The 11462-nt window shown below is 47.7% G+C and overlaps 3 protein-coding genes across 3 annotated transcripts; all 3 read right to left on the bottom strand.

Moving 5' to 3' along the window:
• Positions 1-18: 18 nt before the first annotated feature.
• On the bottom strand, positions 19-4655 carry BJ212DRAFT_1298302 (uncharacterized protein; the record flags this gene model as incomplete). Its single annotated transcript, XM_041332681.1, has 15 exons — positions 19-40; positions 123-257; positions 482-717; positions 883-920; positions 942-1036; positions 1415-1457; positions 1528-1827; positions 1875-2990; positions 3042-3174; positions 3231-3597; positions 3663-3752; positions 3849-4142; positions 4328-4352; positions 4403-4573; positions 4622-4655. The coding sequence occupies 15 exons, from the start codon at positions 4653-4655 to the stop codon at positions 19-21; spliced, it is 3099 nt and encodes a 1032-aa protein (XP_041194683.1).
• Positions 4656-6744: 2089 nt separating this feature from the next.
• BJ212DRAFT_68867 (uncharacterized protein) lies at positions 6745-8106 on the bottom strand. Its single transcript, XM_041343821.1, has one exon. It carries the CDS (start codon positions 7885-7887, stop codon positions 7084-7086), a length of 804 nt encoding a protein of 267 aa, XP_041194682.1. The 5' UTR covers positions 7888-8106; the 3' UTR covers positions 6745-7083.
• BJ212DRAFT_68873 (uncharacterized protein) lies at positions 8107-10239 on the bottom strand. Its single transcript, XM_041343822.1, has 7 exons — positions 10036-10239; positions 9911-9987; positions 9690-9860; positions 9615-9639; positions 8942-9556; positions 8321-8876; positions 8107-8269 (listed from the first exon to the last, which is right to left on the bottom strand). The coding sequence occupies exons 1-6, from the start codon at positions 10149-10151 to the stop codon at positions 8378-8380; spliced, it is 1503 nt and encodes a 500-aa protein (XP_041194681.1). The 5' UTR covers positions 10152-10239; the 3' UTR covers positions 8107-8269; positions 8321-8377.
• Positions 10240-11462: the final 1223 nt, after the last annotated feature.

Genomic DNA, 11462 nt, shown 5'->3' with positions numbered 1-11462 from the left:
TTCTCCGAACAATACAAGCTAGTAGTCTGGTTTCGAATATCTTCCTATGATTAAAGAGAGTCAACAATTTAAAGGCAGGAGCATCAAATTCACGTGAGGACCATTTATTTCATTTTGCGCACCCGGTAAACACGCCGTCTAGTGTTCCATGGAAATCCACCTGGTTATCCACTGACATAGATATCCACCCAGTTATCCACGTAGATAACTCGGTGGATAACCCAAGGCCAAAATTCATAGGTGGATAACATGGATAACTGAAAATCGTGTGGGTGTATGGGGTTGTATTAAATATGCATCAAATACACTTAAAAAGCTTAAATACCAGGTCTACAAGCTTGTTTCTGCTTGAAGTGAGCTCGAACTAGGATTTAAGCTTGCTTATTTTGGCGGAACTTCATGCGACGTCAAGTCAATGTTTGTTTGGTGACTGGTCGAACGCTGATTGGACTACAGCGACTCAGAGTTGGATGTCACTGACCCTGAGGATATATCTGAAGATGGCTCAAAAAAAGCGGATTCTTTTGACGGCGAGGCTTTTGATGCTGCCAGTATCATCAATCTCGACTCCACGACGCTAGCTGATGTGCTTGCTGACAAAGATTTGGCACCCGCAGCACCGAAGAACACTGTCACTCTTCTGCTGGCAAGCACTTTGGTGCAAGAGAAGGCCTTGACCGAAGCAGACTGGGACATGACATAGAGTGTAGGATAGATCTAGACTTGTAAATCAAGCTAAATTTTGCAGCACCTGGATCGCCGGGCCAGTTTTACCGGTGGTGGATATCCACCATACTCACCCGTGGATAACTGACCCTCATTTAGGCCTGGTGGATATCCACAGTGGATAACCCCTCAGAGGGTTATCCACGGAACACTAACGCCGTCGTCATCCGGAAGGTTCAGGCTTTCACGCTTGGCTTCAACATCATGAAACTCACTTTTGACGTACTGATAGTGTCTCATCTCACTTAACCGTGAGCTTGCGTTGCACATCCCCTTCAAGTTGGAATTTGAGCAATTCACGAGTGTTCGTCTGATCACACACCGGTGCAGAATATTTATTCAATGTTCATTCCTCTATAATGTCAAACATCACAATGTGACGGTGGATAACAAGATTATGCAGATGTTTATGATTGTGTACTATATAACACCACACATGATTTTGTCATCTTTCCCTCGGTTCACTGATGTTAATGCAAGGGATTTGATAATTTAAGCGATAGTGGGTGTCTAATAGCCTCCCCTGGCGGTCGTAATGAAGGTAGAGGCTAGGGATTACATGAATTCAGACGTAGTTACTATACTGAAGGGCAATTGTAGACGACGATTGCGAAGCCAGCGTCATGCGTATGTCTACCACCTCGAAAGAATGCACCAACACAGCAGATGGATAACTAGAGTGACATACATGTCTGCACGATTCCAGATGATGAATGATCGCTTGTAGTATCCTGCCATAAAGATGAGAACGCCGGATGTTTGAGAAGAATTATGACATACCTCGAGACTAAGGTAAAGGACCTCTGTAGATATCGAGTACGAACTCGACCGCAAGTTCAAAGACTTCGGTGTAAGACACATCCTTGGTCATCTGAAGAAAAAGGGAGGTGCAAGTCGAGTCTTTATCTTCGGTTAACTGCTGTAGCATCCTGGTAACTTCGTCTCCTTGGTGATAGTCGAACAAGCGACTAGAGACACGCTGCCCAGGTGACAATCTAAAGCAGCATTCGAGTATGGGGGAATCATCTTGCAGAGAGTCTTGGATGTCCTTTTGAAGTGATTGATTATAACATGAAAAGTCGGCGCTGATGACATCGTAATCTTGACTAATCGGTAAATTATACGGCTGGATGAAAGTGGTTACTCACCTGACAGCTCGTCAGCGAGTATCGCTGAAACAACGACAGCGCAAATCGGATTGGGATTATCACGGTCTGCGGTGGCTGCAACTGAAAACTCAACTAGTTTCGATTCTGCTGTAGCATCAACAACCTTCCCCTCAATTCTGGTGCACTGCTGATCGGCAGCAAGAGCCGCTGCTTGAACTTTGGGAAACCACATCTTGTTTTTAGCCCAACTCCACATGTCTGGAAGGACAGTCGCCGTTGCTGACAGCCCTGCGTTTTGCTCGAGAAGGTATGTGACAATATCTTCTAGACGTGCATCAAGAGCAATGTGTAGTACTGTTCTGGCAGTCTGGTCCTGCAAAGAAAGATTACAAGATGGTTCAACGAGCGCTTTTACGCCGGATAGCAATTGGATTTCATCATAGAATCGCCAAAGTTCAGTGAGCAAATAATGGATAGGGGTAGAACTGTCAACCATGAAATTGACATCCGCACCGTGTTGACAGAATTTGCGGATACATTCGACCGACAGCTCGCGCGCCCTAACTGCCATGTGTATGATGTCATCAGGTACGTTGACCTCCGTTTGTGACAGCAAGAAATCCACGGCGACTTCGCTTCCAGTCACAGCTGCCCACGAAATTGGAGCATAGGAGTCGCTCCAGGCATTGAATTGGTGATATAAACTAGGTGTGAAGGAAGAAAGCTTATTGAAATCGATGCCCGGCTTCAGGAGAATACTGAGGCAGCCAGGGTTCTTGGCCATAGCGAAAATCAGGGGAGAACCCCAATCAGGGGCAATATCCACGTCCCGGAGATGGGGGTATTGCTTGATGAGGTATTCGACCATCCACGGCTTGCCGTGTTCAAGCGGGATGAATAGAAGTGAGGGCAAAGTCACCCAGGCAGGCAACCACCTAGGCCCATACCCGTATTGGCCTTGAGCTAGCACGCGATTTTTCTTAGTGTTTCGAAGAAACTCCGAGTTCAGCCGTGACAGGGCGACCATAACGCAAGAATCCTCGTCCGAAACATGTCCAAGATGCTTGTATCCTTGAATTGCATAGCTCAGCAATGGATGGTCTTTGCTGACATCGGCAACATCAGCGCGTAGCAACCGAGAGGCCTTTTGTTTGTCTACACAAATGTGAGTTTCTTAGCCCATATACGCGAAAGATAGTATTGCACCTTCAAGCTCAAGTTTTGCGCAGATCTCGTCCACAAAGTCACATAACACATACGTAATCAAGAGCTCGCAAATCCGTGCGTGCATGTCTGAGATCGATTTGAAGATGCTATTAGTGCGACTGACCAAGTATTCCTGGTTGCATAGCGCATCAGCGGATGAGCAGCATGAAAAAGGTTGATAAATCATACCTTGACGCTATAATGAGATAGAGCGACGATCCCAGTTTTCTCGTTGTAGGTCACAAGGCTTCCGCACGCACCCACGATATCCATAGTGTTCAAAACGCGAAGGTCCTCATTGAGACTCGGCCGCCCAACTTCAATCATCATCGCTTCATTAAGCTGGTTGAGCGTAAGTGGGGTGAATGTGCCAGCCAGCAAAAGCAGGCAACGCTGGGAAATCGGGCCATCGTCTCCCCCTCTTTCTTCAATGGAGTGAAGGATCCTATCATAAGTTTCGTGTAGGTCTTTTGGAAGGTTGTCCAGGGCTTTCTGAATACTGCCAGATGTTTTGCACTTCATGATGACGTCCAGTTGACACTGAACCCAGCGAAACCTGCATGTGATCATACGACGATGAATTTCCAAGGAGCGAGTGAATCACGATGCTGCTTTACTTACATGCCTGCCGCTTTTTCTGACAATTTGTTTAAAATGGTCGTTCTGAGTGTTTCGGGTAGGCCCGACAGGCGTCTTGAGTCTTCAGCTGCTCTGTGATGTGCAGATCTATATCTGCTTTCATTTGTTAGCGCTGTCCCCCAGCGACACGGCGGGAGATGGTGGAAAGCTTTTTGATGTCTTGCTCACTTCTGCCAGTGACGAAAAGTCGTAGTCGGGCATCTTTGGCAAGGTTTTACAAGATGTTCGACCAGGTCGGGGTAGTCCTTGCATTCGTCCAGGGCGTCAATCCACGAGGACTGGCCGGTGAACCAGCGTGGATGCTTCAACCAGAAGCTTTCGAAGATAACTGAGATCTGTGGGATGTGGCTTTGCATCGCGTTGTAGCTGCAAGAGGTTTCGCAGAGAAGTAAGATCCCCTTCTTCTTGCCGCCCTGGTTCGCGTATCTTGGTGATCCAGTCATCTCGAGATTGTTGAAGCAGCTGAGCAACCAAGGAGCGCAAAACTGCAGCTGCGTTTGTCGTCCTGTCGTCTCGAAAATTGCAGTAGAAAAAAGCGAGCATCTGTGGCTCTGCTGCATCGCTACCTCGCATTTCGTCAATAATGGAGGAACTGAAAGTTCAGAAGTTAATCTGAGCTCTCCAAACTCCTCTGGGTCCGAACTTACGCAAGGATTGTTTTTCCGTGTCCAGCTGTTGCGAGTGTCAGCGACTTGGAATTGATGGTAAATGATAAAACCCACGCTGGCCATTCAGCCATAAAAAGGCGTGATCCGATGTATTCCAGGTCTTATACTCATCGATGTGGAAAATCCAGCGAGCAGTCCCGGGATTTCGCTGGCCATGGCAGGTGGTGTGCTTGTCATCACAAGACACGGGACTCATCCATTGAAGAAACTTTCGACGTTCCTCATCTATGCGCGCATGACAAGGTAGAAGATAACTGGCAATCAGCCGCTCACCTTTTTTGCGCGCCTTTTGTGCGGGCAGAATCATTTTCATTCCTTGGAATCTCCTCGATTGACGTCTTGGAGTTCAACTGACTTCCTTCAGTTATTCCTCCGATGGAATTAGTATTAAACGATCGTCATCAGCAAGTAGATCACCATGTATCGACTGCTAAAATGTTTGCAATCTCGCCACAGTACTTTTCAATTTATCGATGATGCCACCTGCTTCCCTTCCTTGAACGGCCATGTCAATCTTGGGAACGTCTCATTTCCCGTTCTCCTGGGCCGTTCGTTGGCAGGATGCCTTCAGTCCAACAATAATTTTGAACTGGTCCATCTGTGGCTCATATTGTTGAAAGCGCATGGTTGAGATCGGGTAGAAGAGTGTCATCCTGCCTGATCGCCATAACTGTGGTGAGGACGCCACCGACTCCTGAAAGGGGGGCGGGTCATTTTGAGTAGACTCTGAACAGACAAGTCAGCGTCGCGGACAGAAGTAACATATCTATACAAAAGAGCTGAAGCTTGTGCTATTGTTTGAACGAGCTGAAGAACAGTGAGACCACTGGATGACTGATGGATCACATCTGGGGGGACTTAACCTAGGCTAGTTCGCGTCATTTGAACTAAAGAAAGGCGCTCATTAATCCATTTGCATCGCATGAGACCATGATGCAGTAATTGATAATCGATAAGAACTGGTGATAGTGAAGTACATGCAGTATATGGACGTTGGAACTAGATTATTTTAGTGAGTATCCAATGAGTGACCTAGAAGAGAGTAACCACCTGAGAATCTAGAAGCAAGGTTATGTTCTGGTAGAAAACTGATGGAATGGAAAGGCCTACCAGATCAACATGATGTTAGCACAGGTTAACACGTGTGCGGTGCATGCACGCTACATTCATTCTAGGCTGCCGGTAGCTCAGGTCATATAGTAGGGATCGTGCAATACCGTAATCTTCTTGATGAAAGATGGTCGAGTTCTCGACTCTCGAGTCTCGACTACACGGCGTTGTTGAGAAAAACAAAGTACCACGAATGATAATTAGTAATTATGTCACGACTTGAACATTCCTCCAGGCCAACACTTCGCCAGCTTTACCTCGTAGTACGTATGTCAGTTCCTCTCCCTCACTTTCTTGCGATCTCGACACTCCCAAATACTTGCAGTTTGGTGTTCCCATGTACACCGCTAATGTCATTGTTCGCTTCTCCATCCCATGTCCTCCAGCTTAATACTCGGGACCTGCTCCATAAGCACAGCCGTCTGCACAATCGCAAGCCCTCAATATCTCTCGTCTCAAGCGCCTTACAATGAGCATCTTCTTCTTCTGTCTCAACAGCAGCTGCTCCCATAGTCACTTCAGTTTCGGGTTGCAGTACCACGAGACGACGTTCATATCATGAGACAGGAGAAGCAGGCCTCTCAACAACAGAAGTACTAGCGAGATTGTTATTGAGAGTGGCATGGAGTCTGCGGTATTCAATCCCATTGATCAGCACCTCGTGCCACCGTGACAACATGAATATACTGAGGAAGAACAAGCAGACGTAGAGACATGGACTGGGAGGAGCAATGGTGGGTATTGAATGTCGTATCCTTAACCATGTTATCCAGTCTCTCCTTTTTCGTCCCCATTTTATCACATCTTCCTTGCTCTTTCCTCGCCTTTCAGTTTTTGCCTATGTGAAAACATGTTCTTCATGTCCGCCATGTCATGCCGCCCCTTATCAAAGTCATGCCCTCGTCATGGACACGTCTGCGATCACCGTGACTCATGTATGGACGGACTCGCTTCTGCTCTTCTCGTCACCTTTTCATCCATCAGTAGTATTAATGCAAGTGATTTGATAATTTGAGCGATACAGCGGGGGTCTAATAGCCTCCTCTAGCGGTCGTAATGAAGGTAGAGGTTAGGGATTGCATGAATTCAGATGTAGTTACTATACTGAAGGGCAATTGTAGACAGCGATTGCAAAACCAGCATGACCACCTCAAAAGAATGCACAAACACAACAGATGGATAACTAGTAGCATGCATATCTGCACGACTCCAGATGATGAATGTCCGCTTGTAGTATCCTCCCTGTAAAGATCAGAGCACCGGATGTTTGAGAAGAATTATCACATACCTCGAGACTAAGGTAAAGGTCCTCTGTAAATATCGAGTACGAACTCTACCACATGTTCAAAGACTTTGAGATTACACTTGTTCTTGGTCATCTGAAGACAAAGGGAGGTGCCAGTCGAGTCTTCATCTTCGGTTAACTGATGCAGCATCCTGGTAACTTTGTCTCCTTGATGATAGTCGAACAAGCGACTAGAGACACGCTGCCCACGTTTCCATCTGAAGTAGAGTTTGAGTCTGGGGGAATCATCTTGCGGGGAGTCTTGGATGTCCTTTTGAAGTGACTGATCACAACACGAAAGGTCGGCGATGATGCCCTTTAACCTTGACTAATCAGTAAATTATACGGCTGGATGAAAGTGGTTACTCACACCTGACAGCTTGCCATTGAGTATTGCTGAAACAACGACAGCGTAAATCGGATTGGGATTATCACAGTCTGCAGTGACTGCAACTGAAAACTCGATGAGTTTCGATTCCGCTGTATCAACAACAACCTTCCCCTTAATTCTGATGCACGGTTGATCAGCAGCAAGAGCCGCTGCTTGAACCTTGGGAAACCACGTCTTGTTTGTAGCCCAGCTCCACATGTCTGGAAGGACAGTCGCCGTTGCTGACAGCCCTGCGTTTTGCTCGAGAAGGTATGTGACAATATCTTCTAGACGTGCATCAAGAGCGATGTGTAGTACTGTTCTGACGGTCCGGTCTTGCAAAGAAAGATTACAAGATGGTTCTACGAGCGCTTTTATGCAGGGTAGCAATTGGCTTTTATCATAGAATCGCCAAATTTCAGTGAGGAAAGAATGGATAGGGGTAGAACTGTCGACCATGAAATTGACATCCGCACCACGTTGACGGAATTTGCGGATACATGCGTGCGACGGCTCGCTCGCTCCAACAGCCATGTGCAGGATGTCATCAGGTATGTCGACCTCCGTTTGTGAAAGCAAGAAATCCACGGCGATTTCGCTTCCAGTCACAGCTGCCCACGAAATTGGAGCATGGGACTTGCCCCTGATGTATTGGCGAGCATGGGAGTTGCCCCTGGTGTATTGGCGATATAAATTGGGTTTGAAGAAGGAATGCTTGTTGAAATCGACGCCCGGCTTCAGGAGAATACTGAGGCAGTCAGGATTCTCGGCCATAGCGAAAATCAGGGGAGAACCCCAACCAGGGGCAACATCCACGTCCAGGAGATGGGGTCCTGCTTGACGAGGTATTCGACCATCCACGACTTGCCATGTACAACCGGGATGAATAGAAGTGAGGGCAAAGTCACATCGGCAGGCAACCACCTAGGCTCATACTCGTATTTGCCTGGGGCAAGCACGCGATGCTTCTTGGCGTTTCGAAGAAACTCCGAGTTCAGCCGTGACAGGGCGATCATAACGTCAGAATCCTCGTCCGAAACAAGTCCAAGGTGCTTCCATCCTAGAATTGCATAACTCAGCAATGGATGGTCTTTCCTGACTTTGGCAACATCAGCGGGATATAACCACAAAAATCGTTGACTGGCAGCTTGTTTGTCTATACAAATATCAGTGTCTTAGCTCATATACGTGAAAGATAGCATCGCACCTTCAAGTTCGAGTTCTGCGCAGATCTCGTCCATAAAGTCACATAACACGTAGGTAATCAAGAGCTCGCAAATCCGTGCGTGCATGTCTGAGATCGATTTGAAGATGCTATTAGTGCGACTGACCAAGTATTCCTGGTTGCGTAGCGCATCAGCGGATGAGCAGGATGAAGAAGGTTGACAAATGATACTTTGACACTATAATGGGATAGAGCGACGACGCCAGTTTTCTCGTTGTAGGTCACAAGGCTTCCGCACGCGCCCACGATATCCATAGTGTCCATAACGCCAAGGTCCTCGTCGAGAGTGGCCCGCCCAATCTCGATCATCATCGCTTCATTGAGCTGGTCGAGAGTCAAGGGGGTGAATGCACCAGCCAGCAAAAGTAAGCAACGCTGGGCAATCGGGCCATCGTCTTTTCCTCTTTCTTCGATGGAATGAATGATCCTGTCATACGTTTCATAGAGTCCTGCTGGAAGGTCGTCGAGGGCTTTCCGAATACTGTCAGGTCTTTTGCACGTCATGATGACGTCCAGTTGACACTGAACCCAGCGAAACCTGCATGTGATCATACGACGATGAATTTTTGAGGAGCGAGTGAATCACGAGACCACTTTACTTACATGCCTTCTGCTTTTTCTAACAGTTTCTCCAAGATAGTTTTTTTGAGTGGTTCGGATAGGCGTGACAATTTCTTCTGATTTTTCAGCTGCTCTGTAATGTGCGTGCATATATCTGCTTTCATCTGTTCTGAGCTATCCTTCAACGACAAAGTGGGGAGATCATGAAAGGCTTCTTGGATTTCTGGCTCGCTTCTACCGGTGACAAAAAGTCGTAGTCGAGCGTCTTCGGCAAGGTTTGCAAGATGTCCGACCAGGTCTGAGTAGTCCTTGCATTCGTCTAAGGCATCAATCACGAGGACTGGTCGGTGAACCAGCGTAGACGCTTCAACAAGAATCTCTCGCAGAAACCCCAGATCTGTGGGATGCGGTTTTGCATCGCGTTGTTGTTGCCAGAGGTTTCGCAGAGAGTCAAGGTTCCCTTCTGTGTTTGACTCGTGCCTCTCGCCTATCCTTGTGATCCAGTTGTCCTTAGATTGTTGAAGCAGCTGAACAATCAAGGAGCGCAATACTGCGGCCGCGTTTGTCGTCCTGTCGTCTCGAAAATTGCAATAAAAGTAAGCGAGTGTTTGGGGCTCTGCTTTACCGCTATCGTGAATTTCGTCTACAATGGCTGAGCTGAAATAGCATATGTCAACATAGGCTCCGAAAGCTCTCCAGACGAGTCTAAACTTACGCAAGGATAGTCTTTCCGTGACCAGCTGTTGCGATTGTCAGCGACCTGCAGTAAATGGCAAATGATAGAACTAACGCTGGCCGTTCAACCATAGGAGTGCGTGATCTGAGTTATTCCAAGCCAGAAACTGATCGTTTTGGAAAATCCAACGACCGGTCTCGGGGTTGCGCTGACCACGGCAGGTGGCATGCTTATCAGTACAAGACACAGGGCTCATCCATTCAAGCAATTTCCGACGTTCCTCGGCTATGCATGTTTGAACAGGTTGAGGAGGAAACTGACAGTCAGCCACTCACCTTTCTCGTGCGCTATCAACCCCTTGATTCCTCGATCGGCTTCTTTGACTTCTCGATCGACTTCCTTGAGCGTGTTCCTTGCGATCGTATTAGTATTAGCGATCATCACAAGCAAGCAAGATCACCATGTGTCGATTGCTAAAATTTGTGCAATCTCGCCACAGTAGTGTTTCAATTTATCGATGATCACGCCTGCTTCCTTTTCTTTGAATGGCCACGTCAATCTGGAGGTCATCTTCATTTTCCCGCTCTCCCGGCCCTGTTCGTTTGGCAGAATGCTCTTCAGTTCCACCAGCAAATTTGCAACTGGTCCGTCTGGCCATCAATTTTGAAAGTGCATGACTGAGGTTGGGTGGAAGAGAGCCGTCCTTCTCAATTACCATAACGGTGGTGAGGACGCCACCGACTGCGCTGAGCTCATTGAGTAGACTCTGACAGGACGAGTCGGCGTTGCGGACGGAAGCAACATATCCATACAAAAGAGCTGAAGCTTGCGCTACTGTTTGAATGACCTGAAGAACAGTGAGACCGCTGGTGATGGGATCCATCTGAATAGCGGAAAACGAAACCAAGTACCACGGCGACTTTAAATTAAGGACAGGCGCCCGACAGTCTATTTGCAAAGCTGAGGTCTAGAAGGGACTCATCGATGATCGATAAGGACTGATATGAAGTACATGTGGAATTACATAGATCTTCTTGAGTATGGGGCAATATGATTGAGCTGCAGGAATAGAAACTTGCACCCGAGAGTAGCCTGAGAGCCCGATGATCATCAACATGATGCCAGGAAGCACACTATGACGCACCCTTTATTTGCGAGCTTGGAAGTACCCGAGCCTTTTTGGGTTGGATGCCCCCAAAAGGGCTCAGGCGCCCTTCTGAAGGGTCAAACACGAACCCGCTAGCACTACGGCCCTCCAACTCCTGACACTCAGAAGGGGGCTCCGAACCCGGGCCTTCTCCAACTACGCCCACACCCTTGCCCATCCTCTTCTAAGATTTGGCCTCCCCCACCCCCCACCCACCCCACGCCCTGGCATGCACCCCTTAAGCTTGATCGATGACCTCGGGCCAACTTTCAGATCACGCGTCTGAATATTTAAAGAGTGCGCAGAGGATATATGGAGGTGGGTCGAGAAGAGCGAGAGTAGACCATATTTTGCAAACGACTGTTCTGACGAGTTAGAGTAGTACATCGTCAAAGAGCACTACAACCGCTCCCTCGAGCACACTCGCAAATGAGCAAAGTAGACACAGCGCTGGTGGTGAGGCCCGACATCTAGACAGTGAAAAACGCAACCCTGGCAGCATTGCGTTAAATCGACGACAAGCGCCCATTGACCTATTTGTCAATTTGAGACCCTGCATTGGCGCCTATTGAAGATGATCGATAAGACTGATATGAAGCACATGAGCACAAAGCAGGAGCCATAGTGAGAATATCTCCCGAGGGCCCAGGTTATTGGCGCATCTGGATTCTGTTGTACTTCTTATTCGATGAATGGCAGCACGAGGTCAAAAGCGCGCAGCAGAACTACTCACTGATAGT

The sequence above is a fragment of the Suillus subaureus genome (genome assembly GCF_016647635.1).
Source record: "Suillus subaureus strain MN1 chromosome Unknown BJ212scaffold_10, whole genome shotgun sequence".
NCBI classification, from domain to species: Eukaryota; Fungi; Basidiomycota; class Agaricomycetes; order Boletales; family Suillaceae; genus Suillus; species Suillus subaureus.
The sequence above is the reverse complement of the archived record's forward strand: the minus strand, read 5'-3'. Positions and strand labels throughout refer to the sequence as shown.

What these genes read in the sequence shown, in the direction of transcription:
- BJ212DRAFT_68867 (XM_041343821.1), bottom strand. Translation starts at nt 7,887, where the DNA reads ATGGCCGAGAATCCTGACTGCCTCAGTATTCTCCTGAAGCCGGGCGTC.
- BJ212DRAFT_68873 (XM_041343822.1), bottom strand. Translation starts at nt 10,151, where the DNA reads ATGAAGATGACCTCCAGATTGACGTGGCCATTCAAAGAAAAGGAAGCA. An exon ending in GTTGATAGCGCACGAGAAAG is followed by an intron (nt 9,861 to 9,910) that starts GTGAGTGGCTGA and finishes AAACATGCATAG; the next exon opens with CCGAGGAACGTCGGAAATTG. An exon ending in TTAGAAAAAGCAGAAGGCAT is followed by an intron (nt 8,877 to 8,941) that starts GTAAGTAAAGTG and finishes GATCACATGCAG; the next exon opens with GTTTCGCTGGGTTCAGTGTC.